General features: G+C 38.8%; 1 protein-coding gene across 1 annotated transcript in view; it reads left to right on the plus strand.

Moving 5' to 3' along the window:
* Positions 1-12,421, plus strand: part of DNAH6 (dynein axonemal heavy chain 6) — a 381,781-nt gene that overhangs the window by 240,919 nt on the left and 128,441 nt on the right. Inside the window, exons 43-45 of the mRNA XM_053587707.1 lie at positions 9,074-9,220; positions 9,792-9,865; positions 10,958-11,112. Coding sequence (XP_053443682.1) covers positions 9,074-9,220; positions 9,792-9,865; positions 10,958-11,112 — 376 coding nt within the window. The remainder of the gene's footprint in view (positions 1-9,073; positions 9,221-9,791; positions 9,866-10,957; positions 11,113-12,421) is intronic.

Here is a 12,421-nt window from a genome sequence, read left to right on the forward strand (position 1 = left end):
TTCCTAGTTTAATTATAATTTCCCATTGCTGCCTTTTTTAATAACTTCAACTTCATTTTTGCTAGTGTTTCTACCGATATAATTTGGTTTTTCACCCAATTTTATCCCCGTAAAGTTTTCTGTTTGCTTCTTTTGGTTTGATTTATAGCATTTTTGTCTTTCCTCTCTACTTGGTGGAGGTGGGGTACTGTGTCTGATCAGGTTAGCAAAGAGCTGCTGACCTCAAGGGAACCACGCAACTGGGCACCCCCAGAAGGTGGGGTTTTTTAAGGTTGTGTCAAAGTACCCTACTGTACACCTATATTGCCCTGTCTCTCTCTTTCTGTGCCTCTCTTCTTTTTGTCAATATTCCTTATACCCACCCCCTCTCCTTTCTCTATCTTTCTTTTTTTCTTATCACTCGGTCCTCCTTTCTTTCATCCCCTTTTTTTACTCTTCAACCTTCTCACCCTTCTGGTCCTGTAACCCTTAGTCCACAGGCACAAGAACTTAAAGAGCAAGAGGAAGTGAAAGGAAAATTAGGGCAAGGAAACAGATAAAAGAAATCACTCATGAGGAAGAATCAGCAGAAAACTCCAGGCAACATGAAGAACCAGTCTAGAACAACCCCACCAAGGGACCATGAGGTAGCTACTGCAGATGATTCCACCAGTATAGAAATGTTAGGAATGACAGAAAGGGAATTTAGAATACACATGTTGAAAACAATGAAAGAAATGATGGAAACAATGAAGGAAATTGCTAATAAAGTGGAAAATAACCAAAAGGAAATCCAAAAACAGAATCAAATAAGAGATGAACGATATGAAGAATATAAAAAGGATATAGCAGACCTGAAGGAACGGAAACAGTCAATTAGGGAACTTAAAGATACAATGGAAAGTATCAGCAACAGGTTAGACCATGCAGAAGAAAGAATTTCAGAGGTAGAAGACAAAGTTCTTGAGATAACTCAGACAGTAAAAGAGGCAGAAAAGAAGAGAGAGAAAGCAGAACGTTCACTGTCAGAATTATGGGACTTTATGAAGGGTTCCAACATACGAGTTATAGGAATTCCAGAAGGGGAAGAAGAATGCCCCAGAGGAATGGAAGCCATACTAGAGAATATTATAAAAGAAAATTTTCCAAACATCACCAAAGAGTCTGACACACTGCTTTCAGAGGGATATCGGACCCCAGGTCGCCTCAACTCTAACCGAGCTTCTCCAAGACACATTGTGATGAACCTGTCCAAAGTCAAGACAAAAGAAAAGATTCTGCAAGCTGCCAGGAGTAAGCGCCAGTTGACCTACAGGGGCAAATCCATCAGATTGACCGCAGACTTCTCTAATGAAACTTTCCAAGCAAGAAGACAATGGTCATCTACCTTTAACCTACTTAAACAGAACAATTTTCAGCCCAGAATTCTGTACCCTGCTAAGCTAAGCTTAAAAATTGACGGAGAAATCAAATCATTTACGGATATACAAACATTGAGGAAATTCGCCACAACAAGACCAGCTCTACAGGAAATACTTCAACCTGTTCTGCACACTGACCACCACAATGGATCAGCAGCAAAGTAAGAACTCAGAAATCAAAGGACAAAACCTAACCTCCACACTGATGCAAAAGATAAAACTAAGCAATGGACTCTCACAAAATAAGACGAATAGAATACTACCACACTTATCAATTATCTCAATAAATGTTAATGGCTTGAATTCCCCACTGAAGAGACATAGATTGGTTGACTGGATTAAAAAACACAAGCCATCCATTTGCTGTCTGCAAGAAACACACCTGGCCTCAAAAGACAAATTAAAGCTCCGAGTCCAGGGTTGGAAGACAATTTTTCAGGCAAACGGAATTCAGAAGAAAAGAGGAGTTGCAATCTTATTTTCAGATACATGTGGATTTAAAGCAACTAAAGTCAAAAAAGACAAAGATGGTCACTTTATATTGGTCAAGGGAAAAATACAACAAGAAGACATTTCCATTCTAAATATTTATGCACCCAATTTAAATGCTCCCAGATTCTTGAAGCACACCTTACTCAGTCTGAGCAATATGATATCTGATAATACCATCATAACAGGGGACTTTAACACACCTCTTACAGAGCTGGACTGATCCTCTAAACAGAAATTAAACAAAGATGTAAGAGATTTAAATGAGACCCTAGAACAACTATGCTTGATAGATGCATATAGAACACTCCACCCCAAAGATAAAGAATATACATTCTTCTCATCACCCCATGGAACATTCTCCAAAATTGATCATATCCTGGGACACAAAACAAATATCAACAGAATCAAAAGAATTGAAATTTTACCTTGTATCTTCTCAGACCATAAGGCACTAAAGGTGGAACTCAACTCTAACAAAAATGCTCAAGCCCACCTAAAGGCATGGAAATTTAAACAATCTTCTGTTGAATAACAGATGGGTGAAGGAAGAAATAAAACAGGAAATCATTAACTTCCTTGAGCATAACAACAATGAAGACACAAGCTACCAAAACCTGTGGGATACTGCAAAAGCAGTTTTGAGAGGAAAATTCATCGCTTTAGATGCCTACATTCGAAAAACAGAAAGAGAGCACATCAACAATCTCACAAGAGATCTTATCGAATTGGAAAAAGAAGAACAATCTAAGCCTAAACTCAGTAGAAGAAAAGAAATATCCAAAATCAAATCAGAGATCAATGAAATTGAAAACAAAAGAATCATTCAGAAAATTAATGAAACAAGGAGTTGGTTTTTTGAAAAAATAAATAAAATAGATAAACCATTAGCCAGACTAACTAGAAATAGAAAAGTAAAATCTCTAATAACCTCAATCAGAAACGATAAAGGGGAAATAACAACTGATCCCACAGAGATACAAGAGATCATCTCTGAATACTACCAGAAACTCTATGCCCAGAAATTTGACAATGTGAAGGAAATGGATCAATATTTGGAATCACACCCTCTCCCTAGACTTAGCCAGGATGAAATAGACCTCCTGAACAGACCAATTTCAAGCACTGAGATCAAAGAAACAAGAAAAAATCTTCCAACTAAAAAATGCCCTGGTCCAGATGGCTTCACTCCAGAATTCTATCAAACCTTCAAGGAAGAGCTTATTCCTGTACTGCAGAAATTATTCCAAAAAACTGAGGAAGAAGGAATCTTCCCCAACACATTCTATGAAGCAAACATCACCCTGATACCAAAACCAGGAAAAGACCCAAACAAAAAGGAGAATTTCAGACCAATCTCACTCATGAACATAGACGCAAAAATTCTCAACAAAATCCTAGCCAATAGATTACAGCTTATCATCAAAAAAGTCATTCATCATGATCAAGTAGGCTTCATCCCAGGGATGCAAGGCTGGTTTAACATACGCAAGTCTATAAACGTTATCCACCATATTAACAGAGGCAAAAATAAAGATCACATGATCCTCTCAATAGATGCAGAAAAAGCATTTGATAAAATCCAGCATCCTTTTCTAATTAGAACTCTGAAGAGTATAGGCATAGGTGGCACATTTCTAAAACTGATTGAAGCTATCTATGACAAACCCACAGCCAATATTTTACTGAATGGAGTAAAACTCAAAGCTTTTCCTCTTAGAACTGGAACCAGACAAGGTTGTCCTCTGTCACCTTTACTATTCAACGTAGTGCTGGAAGTTCTAGCCAATACAATTAGGCAAGACAAGGAAATAAAGGGAATCCAAATGGGAGCAGAGGAGGTCAAACTCTCCCTCTTTGCTGACGACATGATCTTATACTTAGAGAACCCCAAAGACTCAACCACAAGACTCCTAGAAGTCATCAAAAAATACAGTAATGTTTCAGGATATAAAATCAATGTCCACAAGTCAGTAGCCTTTGTATACACTAATAACAGTCAAGATGAGAAGCTAATTAAGGACACAACTCCCTTCACCATAGTTTCAAAGAAAATGAAATACCTAGGAATATACCTAACGAAGGAGGTGAAGGACCTCTATAAAGAAAACTATGAAATCCTCAGAAAGGAAATAGCAGAGGATATTAACAAATGGAAGAACATACCATGCTCATGGATGGGAAGAATCAACATTGTTAAAATGTCTATACTTCCCAAAGCTATCTACCTATTCAATGCCATTCCTATCAAAGTACCTACATCGTACTTTCAAGATTTGGAAAAAATGATTCTGCGTTTTGTATGGAACCGGAAAAAACCCCGTATAGCTAAGGCAGTTCTTAGTAACAAAAATAAAGCTGGGGGCATCAGCATACCAGATTTTAGTCTGTACTACAAAGCCATAGTGCTCAAGACAGCATGGTACTGGCACAAAAACAGAGACATAGACACTTGGAATCGAATTGAAAACCAAGAAATGAAACTAACATCTTACAACCACCTAATCTTTGATAAACCAAACAAGAACATACCTTGGGGGAAAGACTCCCTGTTCAATAAATGGTGTTGGGAGAACTGGATGTCTACATGTAAAAGACTGAAACTGGACCCACACCTTTCCCCACTCACAAAAATTGATTCAAGATGGATAAAGGACTTAAATTTAAGGCATGAAACAATAAAAATCCTCAAAGAAAGCATGGGAAAAACACTGGAAGATATTGGCCTGGGGGAAGACTTCATGAAGAAGACTGCCATGGCAATTGCAACAACAACAAACATAAACAAATGGGACTTCATTAAACTGAAAAGCTTCTGTACAGCTAAGGACACAATAACCAAAGCAAAGAGACAACCTACACAATGGGAAAGGATATTTGCATATTTTCAATCAGACAAAAGCTTGATAACCAGGATCTATAGAGAACTCAAATTAATCCACATGAAAAAAGCCAACAATCCCTTATATCAATGGGCAAGAGACATGAATAGAACTTTCTCTAAAGATGACAGACGAATGGCTAACAAACATATGAAAAAATGTTCATCATCTCTATATATTAGAGAAATGCAAATCAAAACAACCCTGAGATATCATCTAACCCCAGTGAGAATGGCCCACATCACAAAATCTCAAAACTGCAGATGCTGGCGTGGATGTGGAGAGAAGGGAACACTTTTACACTGCTGGTGGGACTGCAAACTAGTACAACCTTTCTGGAAGGAAGTATGGAGAAACCTCAAAGCACTCAACCTAGACCTCCCATTCGATCCTGCAATCCCATTACTGGGCATCTACCCAGAAGGAAAAAAATCCTTTTATCATAAGGACACTTGTACTAGACTGTTTATGGCAGCTCAATTTACCATTGCCAAAATGTGGAAACAGCCTAAATGCCCACCAACCCAGGAATGGATTAACAAGCTGTGGTATATGTATACCATGGAATACTATTCAGCTATTAAAAAAAATGGAGACTTTACATCCTTCGTATTAACCTGGATGGAAGTGGAAGACATTATTCTTAGTAAAGCATCACAAAAATGGAGAAGCATGAATCCTATGTACTCAATCTTGATATGAGGACAATTAATGACAATTAAGTTTATGGGGGGGGAAACGAAAGAGGGATGGAGGGAGGAGGGTGGGGCCTTAGTGTGTGTCACACTTTATGGGGGCAAAACATGATTGCAAGAGGGACTTTACCTAACAATTGCAATCAGTGTAACTGGCTTATTGTACCCTCAATGAATCCCCAACAATAAAAAAAAAAACTTCCTATCTTTAAAAAATATTCTCCTTAGGCCCCATACTTCCTAGTGGTACACCTTCCCTCCCCCCCTCCCCTCCGCAATATTTCTCTTTCAATAGAAAAATAAATTTCTCTACTCTTTCTAGAAAGATCACTTAAAGGGCCCAGTGTGGTGGCTCACGCCTGTAATCCTAGCACTGTGGGAGTATAAGGTTCGGAGGATCTCTTGAGTGCAAGAATTCAAGGCTGCAGCAAGCTATGATCATGCCATGGGTGCTCCAGCCTGGCAACAGAGCAAAACCCCATGAAAAAAAGGAAAAAGAAGGAAGAGAGGAAGGAAGGGACAGAGGGAGGGAGGGAAAGAGGGAGGAGAAAGAAATGAATAAAGCAAGGAGGGAGGAAAGGAGGGATGGGGAGAAAGAGAGAAAGAGCAAGAAAGATCCCTTAAAGAATGGTCTCTCCTCAGTTCTCCCTTTAACACGTTCCAATCAAAGTTTTCTACCCAACAGCACCATCATCTGCTCTTCCGTGTTGATCTCTCCACCTTGTCAAATCCCATTGGTCAGCTCACAGCTGTCCCCTAATCTTTCAGCAGTGTTGGCACTGCCTTCCCTTATCCAGTGTTCCAGGCCACACACTGTCCTGGGATCCCTGCTCACTGGCTGCTGCCACTCTTCCTGTCCTGATGGATGCCCCTTCTCTTCCCTATCTCATGTTGGGGCCATTGGCTCTGTCTTCAGTCCTCTCTTGTATCTACAACTCCTCCTTCTGTGATGTCAGTCTGTTCTATGGTGTTCAGTACCATCTACTCAGAGATGGCATTCGAATGCCCACCTCCAGTTCCAACCTCTCCTCTGAGTGTTTGATTTCCATGTCCAGCTCCCTTTTCCATGTCCTCCCTCAGACATCCAGTTGGGCTTCTTAAACTTGGCATGCTGAAGCTGGATTTTTGCTTTATGCCTCCACCGCTGACCATGTGTACCCCTTCCCTAGCCGGGACTACCATTACTTCCTCTGACCACAAACCTTGATAGCCCTCACTCAATCCGCAGACAATCCTGATGGCTTTACTTTCAAAACATATCCAAAATCTAACCACGTCTCATCCCTCCATCCACTACCACTTGGGCCCCAACTACCAGCACCTGTCACCAAGATTCCCAGCAGTGAGCCTCTCTCTAATCTCCTGCTTCTAGCCTGTCAGTTTCCCCAGTTTGAACCCAGTTCTGCCTTCTGCACACCAACCAGAAATGTCCCCTATTCAGCCCTTCCTGAGGCTGCTTCCCCAGCTCCTGCCATGTGGGCGAGGCTCTGCCTGATCTGGATCCAAGTTCTTCTCTGCTTCATTGTGGCATCCTTGGCACTCCTAAAACTGGGCCTGCCCAGGGGCCCCTGAACTCTCTTGCAATGCTTTGACCCCAGATATCCACATAACTCACTTTCCATGCCAAAATGTCACCTTCTCAATCAAACCTTCCCCTCTGTGTCCCTTCATTGAACATATTACCCGAAATCACATCATAGATATTTCTCTGCACTTGTGTTTATGTCTCTGTTTCTCCCTCTAGAATGTTAGTAGCTCCACAAGGGCAGTTTGCTTTGTTCATCCCAGGGCCTAGAATTGTGCATGGCACTGAATGAGTGAATGTCTACATGAATAAATAAATGAATCTCAAAAAGGTCAGAACTTTTTGAAAGAAAGCTTCTGTGGTACCCAGATCAAGCTCCTTGCCTTGTTTTATGCATGAGAACACTAACTCACATAGTTGCTCCATGATCAGCTTTGTCACCTGACTACCTAGGGAGTATTCATTGTTCAACATTACTCAGTATTTTTTTCTCAAAAAAAAAAACTCAAACAAGCTGAAGTATACAAGTTTGTTTTTAATATCTGTGAAGTCAAAATGAAAGCTTTCAAGCACTTCCACATAATGCCCTGCCAGGCCTCCCTGAAAGCCAATTCCCCTTTCTGTCCTCATCAAAATCTAATTCATCATCTGTTATGCATTAGCAAGGCTGAAAACCAGCTAGGACATCATGGCCATGCAAGAGCTGAGGCTTGGTTTTAAAAGCCCCCACCTGTTCACCCCTAATGCTGGGTTCTTATCACAGGTTCCTGATATTTCCCTGTCTCGTGGCTCTGTTACTATTTCTCTTTCCTTCTCCGTCAAGAGCCTAGGAACTCTTGAAGCTGGCACACATCCTTGGCACAGGACGACATGACAACTTGTTTCCCTCTTACGCCACTGAAATCTTACCCTCTTCTTTAGCAGTTTAGCCTTGGGATTCATGACCTATTTTTCCTATAAAATATTAAAACATGGTTTTTTTTTTCTTTTGTGAACTGCTTCCGGCCCATTTCCTGATCCTCAGACATTGTCTAATCTAGGAAGTTACTTATTTTCCTGCCCCACTGCCTTTCTATTTCTATTTGTTTTTTTCATAATTTTTGAGCTTAAAAATTCGGGATCCAATTTTACCTCTTGCAGTGACACATTATAAAGTATCCAAGAAATTCCCAATTTTGAGTATCTTTCTCATTGTCCCCACATTTCATTAAAACATCCTGGAAATTCCCTTTCTTCTACAAATATTGGCTGAAAATAATTAAAACTTAAAGCATTTCAAGAAACATATGTCAAACATGTGTAAACACAACCAACATGAGATGAAGAAAACAAATATAACATCATTATCTTTAGAAATACTCTAGTATCCCAAAGCAACAAGGACAGTGCTGCTGTGTCGTACAGCACACACCCTGCTGATTGTGCCTAGTAGACACTCGCCTTGCTCCAGTGTGAGGAGCCCCATAGGGGTAGCCCCCATGGAGAAGGGACATTTCTGGGCATTCCTATACATCATTGCTTTCATTATGACTCAAAATTATTAGAACTGTGTTTATAATAACAATTTATATTAATAAAAAGTATACTCAGAAAAATTTGAGTAGAAGCCACAAGGGCCAGGGGGATTTAATGAGAACTGAATATTGGGGAAGAATGAGCATGAAATTGATGTTTTGAAAACAGTATAAGCATCAGAAAAAGTTGAGAGGTAAGTAAATAGATATACTGTACTGTGCATATATATATATATATATATGTACTTTTTAAATGTGACACTTCTCAACATATTGCAACCCATGGAATAATGAGATGCGCATTGCTTATATGGTGAAGTCTGGCATCACAGGCCCAGTTAAGGAAACATCACAAAACAGGGGAAAATGTTTTTTTCAGATGATGTATAACAATTTTCCTATTAAAAAGGAAGTCACTATTATTAAATGTGTATAGCCATTGGGAAAGCATTTATTTCTAGTAATATGGAAGTGAAGTTGGATTTAAGGATTTCCCTACTTCCTTAAGCTATTGCCAGAGATTCCACAAATGTAGACTTTCCTATTATCTTTCTTTCTTTAAAAACAGGTATCCTCCAATGCGATCCAGGAACAATAAGAGAAGAAATGCAGATATTTAGACTCTTCTGCCATGAATGTCAAAGAGTCTTCCATGATCGTTTGATTAATAATGAAGATAAGCACTATTTCCATGTTATGTTGACAGAAATGGCCAGTAAATATAAATCTTTATTTAGATGTTTTGTTGTTCTTTTTTTGGAGCAAAAAGCAATTTGGTTTCTGTAACAGAAAATTAAAATGAGTTTATATAGGATAACACAAAATGAAATTTAGTCATTCACAAGTCATTCACAAGTTATTTTCTTTGATGGCTCAAATATATAAAATATTATGCAATATTATAAAAATAATTTTAAATTAAGGAAGTGCTAATTAATATTTTTAATACAGTATAGAATTTTAAGTTAGAGGAGAGAAAGTAAGAGAAATAGCATTTTGTCTAATCAGAGGCCAGGATAATTCTAAAGCACTTCTCATTTATTAAATCAGTAGTTAATATTTATTATTTAATGAAAATTTTAAATATTAATTAGATAATCTTAAAACCTGGGAGAGTGTCAACCAAACTAAAGTGACATGGTTTTAGCATGGCTTTCTCTGGGTTTTCATCTGTATTAAGTCAGTCTTCTAAGTAGAGTAGCAACTGATATTATTCTATATGCCTTACTAAAATATTGCATTTAAATTTTTTATTATATCAAAAATTGCTTTTGCTTTTTAAATAGATAAACATTTTGGAATTGCAATTGGCCTGGAATATTTTTTGAATAAGCCCATCATATTTGGAGATTTCATTAAGGCAAGTATTTGTTTCTAATCTCCACTTGTAGACTAGAAACCACTTACTACTTTTCCTTTCCAGGTTCATATTCTATAAGAATAGGAACAACTATGGCCCATGGGCCAAATTTGCTTACCACCTATTTTTATAAACAAAGTTCTATAGAGCACAGCCGCACCAATTCATGTGTGCCCTATTTATCTGGGTGGTTTTGCACTGCTGCAGCATAGTACAGTCATAGCAACAGAGATCACATGACGGGCAAAGCCTAAATTATTTACTACCTGACCTTTTACAGAAGAAGTTTACCGACCCCTATTCTAGGTACATTCATTTTGGTAATAGTTTAAATCAGAGAGCCATCACATATTGGATTTAGAAGGAAGCAGAGAGGTTTAGTCTCTTAGCTCAGGACCTTATTATATAGTCCATGCAGCTGTTGAGAGTCTACTCAAATGCTTCCAGTGGTAGAAAGCTAATTTTAGTAAACAAAACTGCCCTCTTCATTTTAGGGTAACTCTAATTAGCAGCAGAATTTTTCTTATATTTAACTTCCTTTATGTTTTTTATAAGCTCTTCAAGTATATCCCCCTAATAATATCTACACAGGAGCCTAATTTTGCCTTCTGGGCCTACCTACAATGAAACCTTCCTTCTCACCACCCTACATTAGGAAATAGCCATCTTATTTTACTGAGTTAACTCTTGTTTACATAAAACATTCCCAGTGTCTCCAAGAGGAGAAACATGTCTGTTTTGTTTATCCTAAGTCCCCAGCTCCCTATACAGACTAGGTACATAGCAGACTCCCAACCAGTGCTGGTTCAAAAAAAATAACCGAATTTATCTTTGTATTATATGTATGCAATACCTCACCACTCTGGTAACCACCTCTAAATGAGTATTGCCACCTGGCAAATAAAAAAATTTAAACAATTTATTTGTGTAAAATATATCTATTTAAATTCATGTGAATTTTATTATAAAATCACTGAAATTCCAAGGTAGCATTTGAGGAAATTAAATGAAATGGATTTTCCAGGTTATGTATGTTATGTATATTTATATATCACAATTGATCCAACTTGGTTCTTCTCTCATAAATCATAGTTTGGAGCAGATAGGTCTGATCGGATTTATGATGATATGCCTGATATGGAGAAAATTGCAAATGTTCTACAAGATTATCTTGATGACTATAACCTCACAAATCCCAAAGAAGTGAAGTTGGTGTTCTTCCAGGATGCAATAGAACATGTTTCAAGGTATAGTGCTGTAAGATGACCAATTATGCAACTGATATAATTTCTTTTGTATTAAAAGTAAAAAGTTGGAGAAAATTTTTTAAATAGATTGTTAGGTGGGAAAAGGTCTTTTAGTAATTCTCACTGTAACTTAAAAGTTATTTTTTAATATACTTTAAATAGATATGGCATGAACTTTTTATGAAATCTCTGGGGTTATTTTTACTAAATATTAATGGATCATTTTGTATATTTTTATATGTCCCATCTTGTTCTAAAAAGGATCTGAGGTGCTTTACAGAGATACATGTATGCTATAACAAGGTTAATTACATGCATGCCTAAAGAAAGAGGAAATTGGAAATAGCAAACTAAAGTGAATACAGAATCACAGATTCCACCTGCTTGTGAGCCTGACCCTTACCCACTGCAAGTGTCCTTTGAAGGACATCCCTGACACATGAGCATCCAGCCTGAATATCTGCAGTCCTAGGGACACACTTTTGAAGTGACTCATGTCCCTTAGAATTAAACAATTCTAAGAGGGGCTATGTGACTTCTGAGGCTAAGTCTGGAAGGCCATTTGGCTTTTGCCTGGCTCCCTGTGTTGGAACCCTGAGCTACCATATGAGCAGCAGAACACCCCGATGCTATCATGCTGGGGAGACATGTGGAAAGACCATCCAGAGGTAGGGACTCTTCCAGAATGAGCCAGCTTCTGCTTCCTGTGGCTTCTGCCATCAGTCTCATCCTGTCAAGCAGCCACAATCATGGCACTCAGTGTGGGTATGAAACCATGAAATGGAGCTTCTCCTTTATCATTCACAATATCTCTCTATGGCTCAGTATCATAATCTCTTTACAAATAAGGCTCAGAGAATGTTGTGCCAGTTGGTTGCTACATAATAAGCCCCTCCCACCCTGAGCAGCTTCATTTTATCAGCTCTCATGGTTCCCCGCAATTCTCATTGGGGGTCCCTCTTGCAATTGCAATCGGAGGGCAGCTGGAGTGCCTGGAGCATCACTGCCTCCAGGTGGTTTCTCTATTCTCCATTTGTCTCTCCAGCATGGCAGCATCAGGGTGTCCAGGCTCTTCATGGGATCCAAAGGCAAGTGGTCCAAGACAGAGAGCCAAGAAGAAGCCAAACAACCTTTCTGGCTTAGTCTTGGAAGGCACATAGCATCACTTCTATCATACCACATTTTTTTAGTCAAGGAAGTCATACAGGCCCACCTAAGGTCACATGAAGAGAACAGAGACTCTATCTCTTGATGGGGTCAAAGAGCAAGTGGGACCAGAAGCATTACTGCAGTCATATTTTGGACAATA

The sequence above is a fragment of the Nycticebus coucang genome, chromosome 4 (genome assembly GCF_027406575.1).
Source record: "Nycticebus coucang isolate mNycCou1 chromosome 4, mNycCou1.pri, whole genome shotgun sequence".
Lineage (NCBI taxonomy): Eukaryota > Metazoa > Chordata > Mammalia > Primates > Lorisidae > Nycticebus > Nycticebus coucang.